General features: G+C 39.4%; 1 protein-coding gene across 3 annotated transcripts in view; it reads right to left on the reverse strand.

Moving 5' to 3' along the window:
• cadm2a (cell adhesion molecule 2a) overlaps positions 1-23,830 on the reverse strand; it is a 482,918-nt gene that overhangs the window by 51,467 nt on the left and 407,621 nt on the right. For all 3 annotated transcript variants that reach the window (XM_017681962.2, XM_017681972.2, XM_017681954.2), the window contains one exon: positions 995-1,147. In XM_017681962.2, coding sequence (XP_017537451.2) covers positions 995-1,147 — 153 coding nt within the window. The remainder of the gene's footprint in view (positions 1-994; positions 1,148-23,830) is intronic.

The following is a 23,830-nucleotide window of genomic DNA, read 5'->3' on the forward strand; positions in this document are numbered from 1 at the left end:
TTTTTTTTTTTTTTTGGAAATGCCAGCTGACCTTTACATTGTGTGACCAACAGAAATGGTCCAAAATACATGGAGTAAAACTTTGTTAAATTAACATGTATAGGGGTGAAGAATGTTTTTTTCCTTTTCCCGTAAAGTTTCTGTACATAGACTTGTGCTTTTGTTTTGACTGTGACAATATTTAGCTACACTCTTTAAAATCAAGGTGTCAAAAGTTTTTTGTGTGATGCCAACTTTTAATGGATAGTTCTCTGGAGAACCATTTTTGTAAATGAGATGTGAGTGTGAAGATATTCTTAGATGTTTAAAGAACCTCCATACAATGTAAAGTTTCTAGGAAAAAAAACGTTATATTGGTATAGAACCATTACATTATAACACTTTTTAGCTCAACACGTGACACAGCATTAGCTTTAACCATTGTTTTTCCTGATTGTGAGAACTCAGCTGAGCTGTGCTAGTTACAATAGACTAAAAAAGCTAGTAAGTAGTAGTAGTTGATGGTATCAATGTTCTATACTGTGAATAAGCAACAAAAACATCACTACCATCAACTGTTCACTCTAAACCTGTATATTTAGTTCTGTAAAAGACATGACTTTGGTTAATTAGCCAGTACCCACCCTAATATGCTTAGTCACAATATCTATGCTAGCCTGTTTAATGTGAGGTGTGCATTCGTGTGTTCTTAGGTCATTCTCTTAGGACATGTCAACTTAGGGCAATGGCATTCAATCCAATCCTCAGAGCCCCCAACAATCTAGATTTTGACTTGTAGATGACCTGTAGGTGATGACCTTCTGGAGGTCCCGTTTAAGACCCATTCAAAGAACCCTACACGGCACCAGAACATAGGGCAAATTCAGAGGACTATAGATGGTGTTACACAGTTGCTAATATGGACCCAATATAGAGCATGTTCCAAAATAGTAGGGTACATGTACATGTGCTCTATATGCATAATGGTTAGAAGTGTGTAGAGTGTAATTCTTACTCAGTACAGTCAGGTAGGCCTTGGCTGTTTTCACAGGCATGGTGAAGAGGGAACAGGTATACGGGCCTTCATCTGAAAGTGTGACATCGCGAATACTGATGGTCAGCTCCTGCCACGAGGCCCGGACCAGGTCAATCCGGTTATCTCTCAGCGCTGTGGAGGAGAGACAAGGAGACTGAATAAATAAAATGAACAAGTGTACACATACACAGCACATTTGATGCTCAAAACAAAAACTGATTATTTGTGTACTGAAGTCATGAGAATGTATTATTTAATAGCATACTTATGGAGCTGTTTCATACAGGCAGTGTTGCACTCATGTATACATTTATTTATATACTTACATATTTTTTTTACACTCTTCCACCCTCCCACTTTCTTCTTTCTCACTTTTCCTAAGACCTAATTTCTAAATTAAATTTTAACTATGGGTCTGACATTACAGTCATACTGATTCTTTACAGAATCTGACATTGTAGACAAACTAACTGGTGTTACATTACAGTTAGGGGTAGATTTAGAATCAGGTTGAAATTTGAGTGAGTTAGGGTTTAAGGTAAGGCTAATGATTAGATTTACTATAATCTAGAATTATATAGAGCTCAAAGTTCAGGTGCATTTAGTTGAATGCTAGTTCAAGTAAAAATGAGCATCTACAAAATATCTACAGTGGACTCACCAAATTAAGCATCTAAATTTATTCTTAAGGCCTGCATAAATCAGAAATCATAATTCATCTTTCTTCTACACTATGACATATTTCAGAGTGCAACCTAGTATCAGGGTGGGGGGTCTCGGAGTTAGCTGAGTGTTTAGCTCAATGATAAGTAGAAGAGAATGTGAAACATATTACTTGGTCAACATTATGCAAAAACAAGAAATTTGATTGTCACATCTACAATCTAGACATGCCTACTTGCCTTATACAGTGGTGCACCAATAATTCTGAAAGTGATATTTTAATTTTAAAGACTGAAAACCCTTTAGTTGATATATCTTGAAGGTGGGAGAAATTTTGAAAGTACTTCAGGGAGAATATTTGTGGTGGGATGGGTGGGATGTTAGATTTTTTCTTCTGTCTAATGCAGAAGGAATCCAGATAGCCAACATTACTGCTAAGAAGCCTCTATATCAGTGCATTTCTTTATGGGAGAGATTCCCAATGGTTGTATAATGTATTTATGTAATGCAGGCTTGGTACTGTAGCAAGAGAACACTGGTGAATGAAATACAAAAAAAATACAAAATCATGAATTCTGTAAAAGTGATTGGGCTGAGGAACAGCAAAGATGTACAATGGAAAATTGCGTAACATAACAAATATCCATCTGAAAAAAAGTACCTTTAAAAATAAAGATTATTTACTAACAATGTTTTATTGATTTGACAAACCCAAGACTGCTTTACAACAGGTGACATCCACACAAAAAATTGCTTGACATCTTAACTAATTAAAAACAAGTTAAAAATCTTTTGCAATCAATGGCCATTCTGAACCAAGTATTCAAAGCCTAATGAAAATTGTTGCAAAGAAAGTCATAATGTCTTGCCAGATACAGTTATTTAAACACTTTTAACAATTAATTCATGCAGAATGGGCCCTCCTCAGTACCTACAAGCAGATACAGTGTGGAGGATGAAAATCAATGACGCTTCATGCAGGCTAAATTATTTTATAATGGCTTTCAATCAGACAGCAAATGAAATATGGATCACCCTGGGTTTAAATTCAACCGTCATGCCAATCAATAGAATGTTTGCAATAAAAATGGATGACAGAGATTTACAATATAGACGCATGAGCACTTCTCCTCCCTGCCCATTTAAAAAACTCCTGACAGTTCAATATTCTGCTTCTTCTTGTTCTTCACCTACATGCAGGTCCTACTGTATTCCTGTCTTCCATCACTCTGCCATGAACAAAAGTTCAACTTTATCGTGAACATTATTTTGACTTACGGCAATGATGGCCCAAAAGCTATGGTAGTGTCATGGTTCTGACAGCCTTCAGTAGCCATCATCAATATTGCTTAAGATAAGGTGAAAGGTTAATGCTGGGGAACGTGCACTGATAGGACTGTCTTTCATTTGACAGTGATATAACAACCAAGCCTGGAAAGTATCACATTGTGTGCGATATTGACCCAATGGTGGTATAATTCAATCAGCAGCTCTGAGGTCACTCATCATGACCTTCTGCTCTACATCAAACTCTCTCAGACATTTCGGGCCTCATTAGCGCCCTGTAATGGCCTGAATATTATTGCCGTTATGGATCTCTCCTCTCTGCTACCTGAAACACTAAAGGAAAAACCTTTACTATCCTTCATCAGGCTGACTGCTTACTAAGTCATTTCTTTAGTATTACCTTTGGTCTCTTCATTTGACACTATATATATATATATATATATGTATATACAGTATCTCACAAAAGTGAGAACAATCCTCACATTTCTGCAAATATTTAATTATATCTTTTCATGGGATACTATAGAAATGAAACTTGGTTATAACTTAAAGTAGTCAGTGTGCAGCTTATATAGCAGTATAGATTTACTGTTCTCTGAAAAGAACTGAACACACAGTCATTAATGTCAAAATAGCTGGCAACATAAGTGAGTACACCTCACAGTGAACAGGTCCAAATTGTGCTGAACGTGTCAATTTTTTGTGTGACCACCATTATTATCTAGCACTGCTTTAACCCTCTCGGGCATGGAATTCACCAGAGCTGCACAGGTTGCTACTGGAATCCTCTTCCACTCCTCCATGATGACACTGCGGAGCTCATGCATGTTACACCTTGCGCTCCTCCTCCTCACTTGAGGATGCCCCACAGGTGCTCAACTGGGTTTAGGTCTGGAGACATAATTGGCCAGTCCATCACCTTTACCTTCAGCAAGGCAATTGTCATCTTGGAGGTGCGTTTGGGGTTGTTATCGCATTGGAAAACTGCCATACGGCGGGAGAGGATCATGCTCTGCTTCAGAATGTCACAGAACATGTTGAAATTCATGTTTCCCTCAATGAACCACAGCTCCCCAGCGCCAGCAGCACTCATTCAGCTGCAGACCATGATGCTAACACCACCATGCTTGACTGTAGGCAAGAGACAGTTGTCTTGGTACTCCTGACCAGGACACCTTCTGTACAGACAGGCTGACCTCCCACTTCTTCAACCTCTGCAGCAATGCTGGCAGGACTCATGTGTCTATTTTTTGAAGCCAACCTCTGGATATGACGCTGAACATGTGGACTCAACTTCTTTGGTGGACCCTGGCGGGGCCTGTTCTGAGTGAAACCTGTCCTTGAAAATTTGGACACCGTGGTTCTGATTTGGACATTTTGGTTCTGATTGACTGCCCTGTATTGTGTCTTATTTAAAAAGCAGTTTTTGTTGAAACTCTCTTTGTACCTTCAGTGTTAAATTTGCAATCTCCTTATTTCAAGCCTACAGTTTTACTATTTTATACCATCAAAAAATTTAAATGATTTAATATTTTAGATTCTTTAAATTAGTTTTTGCTCAGTCAACTTTGTGCACAAGCATTTAAGTATAAGTCGATGGATCAAAATGCCTTTAAGATTATGAAAGACATCCATTTAATCAGGCGTGTCTAAATATATGATTGGCAGTGTATGTAAATGTGTTGTGACATGACTAAAACCAATGAATTCAAAACAATGTCTTTGCAGCAAGGTTTCTATATAGAAGCCACATGGACTGTCGAGTGAGTGATACATTTTGAATCTTTAACAATGTTCACGTAGTGCAACATCTCTTATTTTTTAAAGAAATGGGGGGAAAAGGGGTGTGAGTGAAAAAAAAACAAACATTCAAATAAGTCAGTCAGTAGAAAGATACATTTAACTTTAGCAACACTGCTTGAACACAGGCCTGAAAGCTGCTAACACAGCCCCCCAGATCTACTATCCTTATTCCTAGGTCCCCAAGCCCCGCCCTCTGAGGCCACTACACTACCCCCTACAGCCCCTTGGACTATACTCTGAGCCTGTAGTTTTGCTCTTTGAAGCCCTGAGTGCTGCTCTCTGCTCTCAGATGTGATTAAAGATAACGAGGTTCATTACAGGAAGAGAGGCCACTCAACACTCTAATGAAAGAGAACCTGCTGTATCATGTTTTTCTGTCCTTCTTCCTCCCTGCTCAAGTAAGGTATACATTAATGAGGCCACAGTAAAGGTAACGGACACACACACACACACACACAAACACACACTTTTAAGCCGCTTCTCCCTCAGGGTTGCGAGGAGTTGCTGGACCCCATCCCAGCTGTCAACTGGAGGAAACCCACACAGACACGGGGAGAACATGCAAACTCCACACAGAGAGGCCCTTCTTGCTGTGAGGCTATCCACTGCGCCTTGTGATAAAGTACACCACGAAACACTTTTCTAAGTACATTATTGGTACAGACAGTACTTCTAGAACACAGAAGTACTTTACATTCAGCTTTACATACTGGAGATGGAACAAAACTGCCTTTTTCTTTTCCAATTATGAACATTAAATACTAACTAATACCAATAATGATCTGATATTTTCTCTGATTAAAGCACTTCACTTAAAATGATCATATAAAAGGAGTCTTTCGTGCTCAAGCTACTCAAACACTGCTACCCCACAGGAAGAAATAAAGCTAACACCACATAGTGTGAGTCTGTGCTATTTTAGACTAGATGTGTTACAGGACTGAATCACATTCAGTCTTGTTTTCTGCTGATATCAGCTTGACACTGATAACCACTGATACCTACAGTGCTGGATTGGGTAATTGGGAGAGCTGGAAAAAAATTTTCATTTTTGGGTCTGTTAATGTGAGCTAATGTACAAACTCACACATATTAGCATAAAAATGCTTAGACAAACTATACATCCAAGTGTATATCTGCAGTAATGTAGGGCTTAAACCAGTGGCTCCCACCAGTTACATTCAGATGCCTCTATGGGTGCTAGTATGCAACCGCTGCACTATTTAAGGTGGAATGGAAATTCGAGAGATTAGCATATCAAATTCAGCATGAGGGTGTGAATCTGGTACTGGCTGATGCAACAGACAGTGCTCACCAGAGTTCATTACTTTTTTCATTTTGGAGATAGCAAGTTTTATATGTGAATCAGGTGAGGGTGGACAGCAGCTCCCAGTCTGAAAATGAGTGCCACCCTGGCCTTGATGCTGATACATCCTTGCCCTATCAAAACTGTGTCACTGATGCCAAGTTCCACCCTTCCATAGCAGCCCTGCTGCTTTTTGGCCTGTGGTTACCCACAACCTAGGTAAAGGTTGCATAAACATAACATTATTTATGCAAGTTAGCAAGTTCCTTAATTCTAAAGACAAACAGAATGGAGCTTATGATGAAAACACAGGACAAAACAACTGGTTCTAATACACAATAAGAGCAGTATTAAATAAATATCACTACATAAATGAAATCTCCAGAATTACTTCAAATAGGTCTAGCAGAATGACATGCTTATATAAATGGGCCTTTAGACTGAATCCTACATGGAAATTGCTATTGAATTGCATAATAAGAAGCGTCCCGCAACTCACTAGAAGCTCAGCCATGACATTAGCAAGCATCTCAAGATCATGGAATAAACAGCCAATCAAACTACTGATAACACATCACATGATCACATCGAACGACTTACTGTCAAATGATTTCCTCAAATGAACACACAAAGACAAGTTTTTTTTCTCAAAGCTAATGCTTCTGTAACCAGCTGGTTTAACTAGCCAGCTAACAGTAACAGCTGATTAAATGACTGCCACCATTTATTCTTCTTTGTTAGCCTACTTTTGCCATGATTTGTATAGCTAGATCACATTTGCCTTTTCTGATGCTCTTGAATTTTACACAGAGCTCAGATTCATTTGGGATCCAAAGGATCCAATGTATTATGGAACGGAGACCAAGTTGTAGTCCTTTGTGCTTCTAGGATAGAATGAGCAAGACATTAGGTAGAAATGTCATGACTATATAAACATAGATTTTCAGAGGTTTAATATGCACATAACAGATTACAAATACATACACCATGGTTGGATAGATAAACGCCAGATATACACACTCAACGGCCACTTTATTAGGTACAGTACACTTGTTCAGTTGCTTGTTAACACAAATAGCTAATCAGCCAATCACATGGCCGCAACTCATTTAGGCATGTAGAGGAGGTCAAGACAACTTGCTGAAGTGCAAACTGAGCACCAGAATGGGGAAGAAAGGGGATTTAAGTGACTTTGAACGTGGCGTGGTTGTTGGTGCCAGACGGGCTGGTCTGAGTATTTCAGAAACTGCTGATCTACTGGGATTTTCACACACAACCATCTCTAGGGTTTACAAAGAGTGGTCCAAAAAAGAGAAAATATCCAGTGAGCAGTTGTGTGGACGAAAATGCCTTGTTGATGTGAGAGGTCAGAGGAGAGTGGGCAGGTTCGAGGTGATCGAAAGGCAACAGTAACTCAAATAAATAAACAAAATCTCAGAGGAATGTTACCAACACCTTGTTGAAAGTATGTCATGAAGAATTAAGGCAGTTCTGAAGGCAAAAGGGGGTCCAACCTTTTACTAGCAATACCTAATAAAGTGGCCAGTGAGTGTAGATATAGAAAAAGTACAATGACAGCTGGAAAAATGATGCAAAGAATGCTGCAAATAAATAAATAAATTCAATAAATAATGCTTTGATGACAGCATGAATGCTATAGCCTAACAAATAGTGGAGTAAGTAAATATGTTGCATGCAACTTTGGTTGTTTTTGAATTTTTAAGTTGCACAAAAAATACATTGCATGCAACTCACAACATGCAACTAGTCACATATAAAGGCAGTCAAGTCCCACAAATCAGGATAATCATAATACATGCAGGAGTGATAAACCAAGTTGATAACACAAACGGAAGTCATGACAACCAGTAGGGTGATATCCATGTGCCCAAAATGGACAAAACCTCAGAAACATATCGTTACACATATAATGTATTAAGAAATTTGCCATATCATCCAACCTTAGGTAAAAGGAATGTTTACTCCCTCAGCATGTTCTCCTCAATCGATTCTAACCTCACTGTCCCTCATGTTTGGCGTGGTTTGTGCCTCAGATCCACCGTTTCCTCCATGCTTTGCATGGATTTCATAGACTAAATGTCAAGGCGACCGAATACATATGTATTGAGGATGACTCAACGAACAGCACTACCAAAGGTGACCACTTTTCATTCCAGTCCAGCAGCCTGGATCCTTATCCTACTTATCCCAGCTTTTCGACCCAGTGCTGCTGCCTGCATCAGCTAGCGGGATAGAGCGAGAAAGCCTTCAGCCAAGTGCCACTCACTCTTGTCACTTCTCTAAATGTGGAACAAACAAAGTCTTTGAGAGTTTAAACCCGGATTCATGTGTGGCCAGGGAAAAGGATGGGCATCCGGCACATCACAAAGCCATGAGGCAGGAGACACTCCATGGAATACAGCTCAGGCATTAGACCCAGGAGGAGAATTATGGCAGATCTGGAGCACATACCTATTTTTTCTCCACTTCTCAAAAGGTTTCCTCAGAACCACTTTAATAAATTGCATTGAGAAATTGTACAAAAATCATTATTTTTTTTCCTTATATTCAAAAAGTAGAAGAAAAGTGGTGAAGAGATTTTTTCAAAACCCGTTTTTCACTCACCATCATAGCACAGATGCTTGTAGGTGATTTTGCCTTTAATAATGGCCACCTAGCCATAAGGATTTAATTTCACTAATAATGCTGTTTTAGAGCATGTACACTTAGGAAATAAAGGTTACTAAAATGTTCCTAAAGTGGTATAGGGTGGGGAGGCCAGGTTACAGGTTGGGGGGGGCATTGGTGTGGTCAGCTAATAAGCAATAATGTCCACTATAGCTAAAATATTTTCAAATATTAAACAACTGGCTAACATTAATTAGTATATTGACTGTTGGCTTACTATGGCAGGTAAAATCTAATTAGTCACACAGTGTTTCTCATAATTTTGTAGCTGCACATTAACAAAACACGCAACCACAAATGTAACTAATATTAATGTAGTCACAGTTACAGAAGGATTACAGTAGTAACGCTTATGTAAATACACATTTCTACTGACTTTAATTTTTTACTGACATTTTATTGCCAAAATTATTCGCTTGTCTGCCTTCACACACATATGAACTCAAGTGACATCCCATTCTTAATCTATAGGGTTTAATGTGATGTCAGCCTACCCCTTGCAGCTATAACAGCCTAAACTCTTCTGGGAAGACAGGTTTAGGAGTGTGTTTATGGGAATTTGTGAGGTCAGACACTGATGTTGGATGAAAAAGCCTGGCTCGCAGTCTCCACTCTAATTCATCCCAAAGATGTTCTATCGGGTTGAGGTCAGGACTTTGTGCAGGCCAGTCAAGTTCTTCCACACAAAACTCATCCTGTCCCTGAATTGTTCCCACAAAGTTGGGAGCATGAAATTGTCCAAAATCTCTTGGTCTGCTGAAGCATTAAGAGTTCCTTTCACTGGAACTAAGGGGCTGAGCCCAACTCCTGAAAAACAACCCCACACCATAAACCCCCTCCACCGAACTTTACACTTGGCACAATGCAGTCAGACAAGTACCGTTCTCCTGGCAACCGCCAAACCTAGACTTTTCCATCGGACTGCTAGATGGAGAAGCGTGATTCATCACTCCAGAGAACACGTCTCCACTGCTCTACAGTCCAGTGACAGCACTTTACACCACTGCATTCGACGCTTTGCATTGCGCTTGGTGATGTAAGGATTGGATGCAGCTGCTCTACTGTGGAAACCCATTCCATGAAGCTCTCTATGCTGTTCTTGAGCTAATCTGAAGGCCACATGGAGTTTGGAGGTCTGTAGATTGACTCTGCAGAAAGTTGGCGACCTCTGCGCACTATGCACCTCAGCATCCGCTGGCCCCGCTCTGTTGTTTTAGATGGCCGACCACTTTCTTGCTGAGTTGCTGTCGTTCCTGAAGACTTCCACTTTGTTATAATACCACTGTAAGTTGACGGTGGAACACCTGAATTCAATGATTTGGATAGGTGAGTGAATACTTTTGGCAATATAGTGTATATAATTACAGAAGTTGATCTTGATAATTGCTTGTGGGGCAATATAATGCAACACTTGTTTTAACTATTTACATAAAAGGTACTTTTTAAAAAACATGTAGATATTTGCTGTTGCTGTTGGATTACAATCACATTAATGAATACTCTAAAGCTAGAATAATAGTACCCATATCATGCAAGCATATAAACAGAAAATTCTTGTTGGAAAAACAGTTTACCTCATATATGTGTACATATGTGTAATTACTAAATAAATAAGAGGAAATGTGCTATTACATCTATGAAGATACATGTGTGTTACATAAGTAAAAACTGAAGTAGATGTGTATTGACATAAGCTGTACTACTGCAATTCATCTGTACAGTGAATAAATCAACAGTAGTTATATAGTTGTTGCATGTGCTGTTACTGTGTAACTACACAGCTATTACACTTAATAAAATGTATGACTGGCTAATTAACCAGAGCCTGATATTTTTTCTCTCAGTTTAGCTATATAGGGTAAATAGTTCAAGAGAGCAATGTTCTTTCTGCTTTTTTACAGCACTGAACTTTGCTTTATTTACCACAGTCCCCTACAACTACTCACTAGCTAGGCAAGTAGGGTATGGGAAATAACACAGTTCAGCTAAGTTCTCATCATCAGGAGAAACAGTTGTGTGAGCTAATGCTGTGTTTACATGGTGGTGTTGAAGCTTCTTTTCTTGCCGTTTTCTGCGATCAATGGTAGCACACAACCATGTAAACACTGGCATTGTGATAGCATCCAATATTTATTTTATTTTGTTTAAAAGTCATGAGAATGCAAGAAAAAACAACTGCTTTATATTACATGGAAGCTCTTCACATTTCTAAAAATAGTTATTTAAAGAACTATCCATTAGAAAATTGTGTGATGTATATGTTTCCACAAAGAATGTTTAACTTTCATAAATCCTCAGGGGCCAGGCTTTCAAGTGGGAAACCCCACTTCTAGCTACGCCCCAGCTTTACATTATGTGGAGGCTCTTTGCTCATCTTCACAAGGTTCTTCACACTTATATCTCATTAAAAAATGGTTATTTAAAGAATCGTCCACTGGAAGGTTCTTTAGAGAGTCTAATGGTTTCTCTATGATAGCACCTTTTATAAAAGTGTAGGTCTTCATTAAATAAGTGTTACATTAGAAAAGTTTAGGAGGAAAGTTTTGAAAAGAGGTCTTTTCAAAGCCAGTTCCTCACAACACTTTCATTTGAACAGATATGCCTATCTATCAGTTGCCACTGAGCCATTGACACCCAGCTACACGGCCTTCATTTCACTGATAATGCCATACTAGAGCTCATATCTCTTCAGTGTAATGCTCAAAAGTACAGTCTGTCACTTCCATTCTCTCACATTTCGTCCCTCATTACGTTCCGGATGTGCGAGCTGGCTCACCCAGCAGGACAGTGTTTGACATGACATGTATCTTTGCTAGCTCATTGCACTTTCACATTCATGTGGCTGGCACGCTGGCACCGAGACTGAGGTAATCTGACAGAATCATTTATTCAGTAACAGTGTCATGCCTACCCATGGGAAACAGCTGCTTAATCCAATGACATTGTTGGCTGCACCAATCTTGCAATATGTATGAGGTGCATCAAACACACCCACATACACATAACGCACATGCACACAAAAGATTTCTAACTAAAACCTCTAAATATCTGGGATGAAAAACACAGATGCCCTTTGATTAAGGAGACGCTGAATCCTAAGCAGACAGAAAGTGGTGTTAAATCGCTCTCCTGCGGATCTCAGGCTTTGATAAAGTTTCCTGTGGATTCTGTAAAGTGCCAGTCTGGTTGCACCAAAGCCGATAATTAATGGAGCTTCTCCTCTAATTGCCTGGGAAGGTCATTAGAAGCAGAAGCACAAGAACAGAGGAGCTGGAAAGAAGAAGGACTTCATGCGTGCATTAGAACTAATACAATCCTGCAGTATTTAAAGCCTGAACAGCTTCCCGCCCTCACTCTGGGTTCCCCCATTAAAAACCAGCGTCCGCTCAAATATTCTCACCTTAGTTCAAAGGAAGGAACAGCAGCTGTTTTAATTGCTGTATCACACATGCAGAGTGGGAAAAAAGGGAATGCCTGTTTGTTCTTCAAGCTGGAACTGTAGTGCTGAGGAGCAAAGTGAGCCATGAGTCCTTTATTGGAACCATCACATGCAAACATTACAGATAAGCATAAATAGGATGTACAGTGTATGCTATGAAGGAGGTGGAAGTTTCAGTAGGCATATTTGTGTAAATTTTCTTGACCTCGTAAAGGGGAATTTCTGCATAGTTCAGTTGTTGAGACATAAATAATGAATGGTTTGGTCTGATGAGAAATGGGGCATTGCAAAACAGTGATAGTGACAGGAACCGGGATTCTCTATGTCTACAATGCAAATATAGCTATTTTGTTTACTATCAAATGTGACCTGTAAACTACACGTTTCTCCTGAGTTTTGTATGTGATGTTGATAATGATGAAATACTGGTAAATCAGACAACATAATGAACATGTCAAACGTCTGGTTTCTGTCACCCCTGTTGAACGATTCTGACTCTACAATGGTGCAATTTTATGCCAAACATCTCTGAATGACTCTATTTACATTTTACAATTTATTTATGCAGAAGCAGTTGAATTCCCTGTAACATTTCATTTAGATGGTCCACTGTAGATGCTTTGTAAATGCTTAGGCCCAAAACATACTGAAGGCAGACGCTTTTAGCTACACCGATGGGGTTTCACATGTAGTTGCATTCAAAAATGTGTCACAAAGCTGCATTATGAGCATTACAGTGAAGTGTATCAGGCTTCATAAAATGTTATATATGATATTGATATGATATTGGGCTTTAATATACATCTAGCTGTCTGAAAGTACTATCAAAAGGCTCCATGTGTTTCAATGGAGCTCTGGCTGAAAAAGGCTCTATGTGTGTCAATGGAGCCTGAGCGAGGGGGCCCTAGTTTCAGGTCCTAGGAGAGAGTTGGGCCTCTCTGTCTTTCTAGAAGGCCATAATATAAGGCCATAATGAGGCCATAATAACAAAAATCAGATGTAAGCCATACCATAAGATATTGTCACGTGCTGTATAGATTTTGCGTTATGTGTGTGCGTAAATTTTGCCTTAAAAAGCTGAAGCATCTCGGACTTCAGGGAGATTCCACATTGGCTCCTGGCTCTCTGCAACAAGGGCTTTTAGCGCTATCTTTTAATTTGAAATAAAGTTGTTTAAATCCAGATAGTGTCTACAGAGCTTTCGTCATCCCACCTACACAACTGAGAATAAACAACAACAGCAAGGGGCTCTGTAACTTCAGCCAAGCCTGACCAAGCAGTCTTGTACTGCCAGCATGAGTCTCACGCAAAGATGGCATAAAAATATGATTAACTATCGCATTTCTAATCCAAGAGAAGAGGCAAAGCAGCTCACTCTCCTCTATTGTCCATGTTTAGCTGTTGAGGCTATTGGAAGCAGAAGATCCCTCTCTGATTTGTACTCTCTCGCCCCCCTTTCAGTACTGAGTGTTTTGACCTCCACAGCAACATAAGAATGCATGGTGGGTTTCTACAGAAGGACCCAGAGTTTGCAGTGCATTGGCCAAGCGCTGTCATTTGCATTCGCATCCTTGCATTCCATTAAATCTCTTCCTAACCCTAAAGCTAACCCTAGACTTAAGACAAAACACATACTCCCAACCATAACCCTAACCATGATGCTGTTAAAAATCCATCCATCCATCCATCCATTTTCTAAGCCGCTTCTCCGTCAGGGTCGCGGGGGGTGCTGGAGCCTATCCCAGTGGTCATCGGGCGGAAGGCAGGATACACCCTGGACAGGTCGCCAGTCCATCGCAGGGCAGACAGACAGACAGTCACTCACTCCTAGGGGCAATTTAGCATGACCAATCAGCTTGACTGCATGTCTTTGGACTGTGGGAGGAAACCCACGCAGACACGGGGAGAACATGCAAACTCCACACAGAGAGGACCCTGGTCACCCAGCCGGGGAATCAAACGCAGGCCCTCCTCGCTGTGAGGCGACAGCGCTACCCACCACGCCACCGTGCCGCCTGCTGTTAAAAATCACTCCTCCCAATTCTGCCCAGTAACTCCTACAGCTTCAATGACAATGTCATTGTTTCCCAAGTTTTATTTGACTGCAGAAATTTTTCACGACAGAAATTTTTCATTTATTAAAACTACTAACTGTGCATCACTCATTAGCTACAGCCTTAGTGAACTAAACATTAATTTCAGACACATTGTGAGCTCATATTGAAGACAAAATTCCATGTTGAAAGGAAAAGCACAACATGCCACAAATCCTGTGATACGCTGATGTTAATACATTCTATTCTGGATTCCCACAGCAGGCAGATGGGGAGAGTTTTGTCTGGAGTATGATAATGATAGGGAAAGTGTGGAATTTGACAAGCCATTATCATAAAGTCACACCCATTTTTTCTCCCTCATTAACAAATGATGTTCGTTAGGGAAAATAGTGCCATCCATTCACCAGTGATTGAATAGCCATCTAATTATCATGCATAATTATGCTATAAATTATACCATGATTGATAAATTAATACAGTCTGCATAATGGCTCACAAATGAACCGTCAGGCTTGTGCAGAACTCCTCTTGACACGTTTACATGGAGTAGTGGCTCACCTCACGCACTCCTGATATGTAGCAGCCACCTGGATGAGGAGATTGCAGCCAATGTGCATCAGCACTGTCGCCAGAGACAGTGATCAATAAGGGTCATAGTGAGGACTCTTGGACAAGTGGGGTTAGCAGCCCTGCTTGAAATTCTAGTGAAAGATGCGTTAGGATTTCTAATGTCCGGAGATAGTCCGGACCAGGTCAAATCTGAAGGACAGCAACTTTTCACAGCACAACAAACTCCCACAAGCCCACCAGTGCCTTCTATTGGTATGGAGGTTACCACTGTAGTACAAGCAGTGCCTAAACTGACTTCAATAAAACCATTTTACTAAATGATCTTTTTAAGATTTATGAGTGTAAGCAAAATTAATGTTAATTCAGTAACTTTGAGATAGTGGCAAATCTAAATAATGGCTTGCATCAAATGTTTAGGTATTGTTATCCAACTTAGAATTTTGAACCATTTGTCACTGTATTTGCGCACTGTGGAATTAGACCTCTGCATTTAACCCATCCATGAAGTGAAACACCCACACACATGCACACTAGTGAAAACACACACACACACACACACACACACACACACACTAGGGGGACAGTGAGCACACTTGCCTGGAGCGGTGGGCAGCCCTATCCATGGCACCTGGGGAGCAATTGGGGGTTAGGTGTCTTGCTCAAGGGCACATCAGTCATGGATTGTCAGCTGAGGGGATCGAACCGGCAACCTCCCGGTCACAGGGCTCGTTCCCTAACCTCCAGCCCACAACTGCCCCGTAAAGAAACTCTTTTCGACAAAAAGTGGGTTTCAAACCCACATGTGCAGAGCACAATGGATTAGCAGTCCATTGCCTTAACCTCTCAGCCACCTTCTCCGCATGACAGAGCTTGGCAACTTGTTATTGCTGGTTTGTTATTCGAGCCATTTCTTTAGACGAACCCTATAATCTATAATCTTATGATCAGTTTGACTGATCATTTCTAACTAAATGACTAACAATGTTTTTGCAAAGAAACAAAGTCTCTGACATAAGTGTGGATAACAATTTTAATTATAATCTTTCTGGAGGTTTCAATAGCTGAGGCCAAATTGAAGATAAAGATGTTAAAGAAATTGAATATAACAGGAGGACTAGCTAGCTGAGGTAATTATATTTCTAGCTAGCTACTATTTCTACTATTTCTATAAGTAGCTTAGCTGATATTAGTCCTAACCAAGCTAATGTTCCAGTTGTTTAAAAAGTGTCTTTTCCATGGTTAACCCAGAACCCTGAAGGACAGCAGAGATGTCATGTCAAAACTTTCATGTTGTGTAGAGTTGCCAACTTTGTTGAGGTGACTGCGGTTTCCAGGAAGCCAGAGTGAGACTGGAGTAAGATATTTAAATTTTGCATGTGTGTGTTTTCCATTGCTTAGAATTATTTTGCACCACAGCTCATAGTCATTAGTATGTAGATCCGTGGTTCTCAAACCAGTCCTCAGGGACCCCCGGTCGGTCCAAATTTTTCGCTCTAACCAGCTCCAAACTGAACCAAGGCATTAAAACAGTGAATTAGTGGTGTGTTGTGAGCTGGTTCCAAAGTGTAGTTCCAAAGTATCATTACCGGCTAGTTTGTAAGTGTCCAAACAGCATTAGCCATTCATAATGTTAATTAAGCATAACAGACTGTTTCCTGTTCAGAGTAAAGGCAGGGACAGCAAGGTGCCTTTTAAATAATGGTTACTTGGACTGGCTGTTTATTTCTATATAAGCACTAAATTAATTTCCCTTGAATATTTCACTTTGTACAGATTTTTTACAGTTTTAGAGAGGAAGTTAGAAGTAAATTCTAAAGTAAATTTGTGCAGTTTGAGAGAAATATGTTGACATGTGCAATGGATTTATTGAGTAACTACTCCAAGCTGTGGCAGATGACAAAGATAAACATGAACTTAAATTTGAACGTGGCAGTGGCTGATATGAGAAACTGAAGCCGCTGCTCACTCTGGTGGAAATAACAGCCCAGCACTATACTAGTGATATAATAAATGTGGAGCTGCAATAGATACAGCTAATATTTCCTCAATAGGCTGTGCAGAAATGCAGAAAATCCAGTGCAGAAATAACATAGTTTAAATGTTTGCGCCCTTTTATTCTGTGTGTGGCTTAGTTGGCTTAAGAGTTTGTCACACAGCACCTAAGCTTGACAAATCAGGCCATAACCATGAGTTGGAAACTTTGCTTTATAATAAGTGGGTTGCTAAGTATATGAATTGTGAACGCCAAACTAGGATATAATTGACAGCACTATAAAGTCTCTCACCATGTAACACAATAAAGGACGGTTCTCACTGTGTTATTACAGGCCGTCATCTAATTGTCACATGGCAGTAAAGCCAACATGAACTAGAAATCATAATGCATTTTCCTTTCAAGTGTCAAGGAGGGTCTCTGATCTGGCTGTGTTTTGGTCGATGATACTGTAGGTGGAGGTGGTGGGAGGGGGAGATGAAACCTGTCCTCTGGTGCGCGCTTATATAATCAACAATGAGAAGATATTTTAGAGGGGAGCAAAAGCCAATACATTTTGATGGAACATCTGGAAGATCCTGATGGATCTTCAATTTTGATGAAAGACCTTTTTTTCTGACATGATGTGATGAATCATACTGGACCAGAGACCAGAGTTGGGCACAATACTTTGAGAAAGTAGCGATGGCTGAATACTGAATACACTGTCCTAAATGCATTCAGTAATGTATTCCATCACAACTCATAAAAGGGAACATATTCAGAATACATTTAGAATACACATTGATAAGGCACATGTGGAAAACTGCTGTTGTCATTTTTACTTAACTCACACTGTTTCCTGCTGTTATTGGTGGCGCTTTTCTTCATGTAATTCTTGTGTTAATATGTTTCAGAAAAGAAAAAAAATCACTTATTAACATTATTTTGGCAGTTATTATTATTATTATTATTAGTTATTATAAGCTACCTTGGTTTACAGCTTCTCCCTTAATCTCACTGCAGTTTCATGAACTAAGCTAATAATTTGTCATATCTCAATAACAAAATCCTGCAAGTGTGACTATTCGTGACTATAAGTGAGCAGTGATTTACAGCTTATAACTTATGTAACTTGCAACAAAATGCATGTATGAGGCCAGTACAACACTAATGCGAGACTTTTTAGTTGTGACATCTTTCAAAAAAACATGGAACTGTATTCTGAATGCAACCTGGACTAAATACAGCTATTTAGTTTCTGTATTCTGAATACCTACTCAAAGACTTTGTATTCAGAGACACCCCAACCCTGTCAGGGACATGAATTAAGAAAGTAGAAAGGTCTTTTGACTTTAAGCTTTACATTGCAGTATTATACTCTCAATGCGATGTCACATTCATAAGACTGAATTAGTGAATATGCTCCCAGTACATTTCACTCTGTTTGTCTTATAAAGTATAATCATCTCAGGTGCTATTAAAGTGCAAGGTAAATATAACAGTATAATTAAAAGACAAGTGCATAAAGACAGACATTTCAGTGTTAAATATGCTGAACAAAAGGTTTAGCATTAACATGATATTATAATCTGCTCTGACAAAGGCTAAGAAGAGAATGTTTAACATCTAATTATCTGAGGATTTAGTGTAGCTAAGTTTTTAATACCTTCATTTCCACCTAAATGGATGTAATACTGTCACAGACAAGTCAAAGCAAACAAACAAATCTCACAAAGTGTGGTACGAGCATACAGTCACATGCAAAAGTTTGAACAACCCTTGTTAAATTGAAAATTTTAGGGTGCAATTTCAGATTACTACTATTTTTTATCAGTATGTTAAATTAGTAATTGTGTATTAAAATGCATAGAAGACTACAAATGTAATACATTCGATGTAGACTCTATTTGATTGAATGGGATTGTGTAATTTAAATAGGGTTTAGACATTTTCACAAACATTTCTTTTAATTCACTTGTCTTTACAAAAGAACTGTGACAATATAAAACACTATAAAAGTAACCTGCAATGGTCCTGCAATACAACTCCCCTGATACTCATCCACAGTAAACCCCCCCAAGCTGACCTTGTGTTCTCCTCTTGTCTGCCTTCATAGCTCATGTGAAAGGAGGATTCTCAAGGCCTCCATGTCTCAGTAACTCTCACTGACATCTCAGCATCCCCTCTGTGGTGGAAAGGCATTGGGCTTCTCTTTTTACGAGGCTGCCAGTCCAAACAGCAAAATATTGGCCCCTGCACTGTATGACACACCTCCCACCCACCTGACATGTTAGCGCACAGCATTCTCCTGTCTAAAGACAAACTCATTTTTTCATCCCCTGCCTTGCTGCCCAGCAGACAGACAACAGACGTATGAATAAAGAGGCAGGGTGAGAGGCACGAGTGCTGTATGAAATAATGTCTGAGCTATTTGACATGTGCTGGAAGTGTTTCTCCCCACTGCATTTATATAAGTAGCATTTGGACTAATGTTTAAATGTTTGAAATCAGTAGATATTAATAATTGTTCTTTTATCCAATAACATCATGTGGAATCAGTGAAGACTGAAATATAACTACACAGCAGAAGGTATTTCAATGTTTTAGATGTTTTATTCTGTGCCACTTCACAGTAAGACTACCCTTATAAAGTGTCTATGGCCAGAATAAAATTTGTATACTGATGGTCATTAACTAGACTATGAACACCTTGCCAATCATTCATAAGCAAAAACAAAAATAAAAAGGGCAACAGTGGCCGGTTGTGAGTAATAGTGAGCCCACATTTATTTATACTGCTAAACCTCCAATGTTTCTTGTTACTCTCTCATATCTTACTTTGTCCTCTTATCAGCATTAAACCTGTCAGCTTCATCAGATATTTATATTCACCTGATATAACATCATTTTGCCTTTTTTATGTATGTCATTAAATGCTTATTCATTTCCTAAAGGTGCATATCTGTGTTTTTTTTTTTATTTTATTTTATTTTAACTTAATTCTTAATGTTAAATAGCTTTCTCATCTATAGTCCACAACTTAACGTCACTGAATCGGTTTGGGATATGCTGGACTGTGAGAAGCAGAAAATGTAGCCAACTTCTAAAACTAAACTCTGGAGGCATGGAAAAAATGTCTTTGCAGATATCTTTGAAAAAATGTAAAGTCTTTTGAAAACAACTGAAGCTGTTACAAACGCGATGAGTGGACACAGTGAATGCTGATACATGAAGCATTTGTACTAAATGACTGTTTTGACTAAAAATGACATAAATGAAGGGTGATCTCTGACTTTTACACAGTTCTGTACCTATAAAAAAACTGATTTTATAATATTATATAAAATCAGTTATTTAAACCTTTGAATGGTGATTCTAAACTTAATGGTAGTCTGTGCTGTGTCTTGCTCATCATGCCACCTCTAAAGCTGCCAACAGCAAATCTTTGTTAAAAATGACCTGCTGATAGCTTAAATGAAATCAATTACTTGGGGATACAACGATGGAGGCTATTATTGTTGCTGTAAATTATGTTAACATTGTTGATCTAGCAGTGGGCATCATTTAGCCCCCATTTGTATTCCGGCTGCAGTGAGTGCTCAGCTCCACGCATTGCTGAAGCAGTCCCCAGTGCTGCGTGGGTCTCCCCTAGCTGAACGGGTGTGCCAAGTGACTGAATGGTAACATTGTTTAAACAGACTATCTGCCAGTTCACGAATGTCTTACATGTCTTACACACAGAAAGGAGATCTAAAATGAAAAAGGCATCGCATTCACACAACCACCCACAGACACAGATGTATGCAAGCACACATACAAAAAACACACATATACACACAGACTGAGCCAACCAGCCAGAATAGACGGCAGGTGTTGCGGCTGATACTTCGCTGGGCCAAGTGGAGCTGGCGGGGGAATTTCCTGCACCATTGGCTGAGGTGATGGCATGCCACTAGTGGGATTTGGGTGTCATTCAAAGTGCAGGCTTTGTTACAGCCTTTCAGGGAGGCCTTCCGAGCACACACACACAAAAAATATAGCCTGGATCATCCTGGCCTCCGGGCACAAACCTGACAGAAAATTGGCCCATTAAAATCTCACTCTGGCCTAGATATTCTGCCTTTGTCTCTGCGGCTGACGTTACGTGGAGGCCTCGTTCTCCCTCGAGATGCCTGATCCATCCTGTGAAGTGATTGTAATATAATGCCTCACATGAGTCGAAAGATGTTAAAACCACTGTTTGCTTTCAGGTTACACTCCCTAAAGTTGCGCAGGCAAGCAAACTGGCTTACATCACTTGCACAGGCGTGTTGCCTTCTCCAGATGAGTCTTCTCCTCTTCTAGTTATGGGATCAAGCAGCACTAGATCTTTATAATTCTAGCTTAAGCAGGAACTCTTGGGGCCTTTTGGCCTTCAGAGAAGGCTGAATTATTTCTGTGAAATAAAAACCATGTATGCATTTTTATTTAATCTTCATTCTTGTTGTATTTAAACTCTCTAAGCATTGCAGTTATACTCGTATTTCATTGTTAATCATTTCATTGCTCTCTTTAGAAAAAAAATTGGTTCTGGTTCTGATTTTCAGTGGATGAGGCAAATATTATGTGAAAAATATCACTCTAGGCCTTCAGGAAGTTCTAGATACACAAATGACTGTCAGGCTACCACTCATATTCACAGTCCGTGCTGTATCTAGGATTCCTAGAAGGCCTTGACAGCATAATCAACCAATGACGGTTTGATTTCCAGTGGTTGGGACCAATCTTCACTGTAGGCCAGTGGTCACCAACTGTCCTCCTGGAGATTTAATGTCCCACAGGTTTAGTTCCAACCTTTATCTAAAACATTCCCCTTAATTAACAACAGTGCATCTGATCTAGCCAATGAGTGAAATCAGAACAATAGCCTGACCACCTCAGAGTCCAGACCTCAACATTACTTAATGTGTATGGAAGTAGTTGGACTGTAAAAAGAATAAAATGCCACCAACTTTTAATCAGGAACTACTAAAGAAGTAAAATAAAGATTGATTGTAACTAAACTCTGCAGAAATACAGATCCAACCAATGCTAGCAGAAATTGACATTATAGAGGTAGTTTTTCCTCCATTTTTGATCAGGTTTTGGCTTCTTTGGACCAAACTGAAGGCCTAGCTCTTATAGTCACAGTTTGTCGCTGAGTTAAAATATACACAGTTATGAATAAGCTGAATATTATGATTAGTATTTTCTTATGAATAGGGAAAATAGATGCATTGTCTTGTTAACACTTTGATGGTGTTCTGTGCATGAAGCTATGTACTATCTGGCAAGAAAAGCACTGAGCTGGAAGCTTGTGATGTACTACTGCATATGAATCTCCAACACCCAAAGTAGGCATTATCTAAATAGCTGGTTTTATCTGACTACCTGGGGCATGTGTGTGTTTTTATGTTTATGAGAGAGAGAGAGAGAGAGAGAGAGAGAGAGAGAAAGAGAGAAAGAGAGAGAGAGAGAGAGAGAGAGAGAGAGATAGAGAAAGAGAGCATCTGTGTGTATTTCTATGACATGAAGCACAGCCTAAAAAAAAAAATCTCCCAGCATCCCTCAGCTTTGACAGATGGACTAACAGAGCTTCGCTTCACTCTGAGCATGCCCAGTACATAAAAATCAGCTAAATAAGCTTGCAGTCAAAGCAACATAGCTGAGACACAGTTATCACATACTGTCAATAAAGACAGTATGTGTTAACTGAAAAAAGGGAAATACACTCTTATCAAGTTAGACAGTGTAGTTATTATTCAAAGAAAACCTAATGTTTGTATAAGGTTTTCCTAAAGCAGACAAACCTCTAACAGTGTATCTCAGGGAACTGAACCCCAATATCCTGTATGTGAGATTGTAACATTACACACTGATAGCTGCCAGTCTTGGAGTTTTAACTCTTTGGCAGAGAGGTACAAGCAAGTGTATAATAGTATGTAGAGAACTATTTTTTAAATTCACCACAATTTTATCATGATCAGCATGAAGCTAAGAAGACATGTATATTTTACTGGTCATTTTAGGTTGTAAATAAAATGATTACATCTTTGTTGCAGACATTGTGACTTTTTTTCACCGCCACTGTTAAGAAATCTGAATCTGCATGTTTCTCAACAATGAGCCATTTCATATCAAACCACTCTGACTGACTTTGTCTATGTCTCAACTGCTGGATTATGCAGAAAGTTTTGAAAACTTGGTGGAATTTTCCTTTCAGAGCTCCACAGAGCCTTACATTTTTACAGTAACAAAAACTTGGTGTAGCGCCTCTCACTGCTGCTTGGTCGTTGTTCAAAGTAACCACATCATGCAAGGTGACACCGGATTATCAGTGGGACTTTCTATGCTGCAGTGGTGGGTGCCTAGCAATGCTGAAGCCTGTGGAATCTCAGCTGAGCCACTGGCTCTATTATACGGACAACACTGAACTTCACTTTGCTGAAACAGATCTTAAAGAATGGCCATAGAAAACACTTGGATAATGTACCTTACCTTAAAAGCTAACCAAAACGGCACTTCAGGGTCTACCTGTGCAGCCCAGAAAGGCATTGTACATATACACACAGTAACAAACCATGTTCTTCTATTGGTTCCACACAGAATATTTTAAAGCTTCTTTAAAGAACCTTCACAAGATGAAAAGCTAAAGTGAATAAAATACTTTTTCCCATAGGTTTTCCTTCAGTGAGGATGGGCTATATTTTGATTGAAATTTGCTTGGTTTACAAAGGAGCGAACAGGTTGGTCCAGGTTGATACTGGCGAGCATTCTTCTTGTGTTTAAATGCTATTTTTTATTGTGGCAGTTGTATATGATTGTTTTGATATCTAGAAAGCAGCAGTTCTGCTGTGTATTCTATCTTGGTGTGGCTGTCATTGTAGAAAGATGTGAATTATTTTTACAGTGCACCCCTCATTGCTCGCCAGCAGCTCAGAAAAAGAGTCACAGAATTTCACAAACACAGGGAGCCAGCAGCGTCCTAGTCACCCTAGTAACAAAGTTA

The sequence above is a fragment of the Pygocentrus nattereri genome, chromosome 18 (assembly GCF_015220715.1).
Source record: "Pygocentrus nattereri isolate fPygNat1 chromosome 18, fPygNat1.pri, whole genome shotgun sequence".
Lineage (NCBI taxonomy): Eukaryota > Metazoa > Chordata > Actinopteri > Characiformes > Serrasalmidae > Pygocentrus > Pygocentrus nattereri.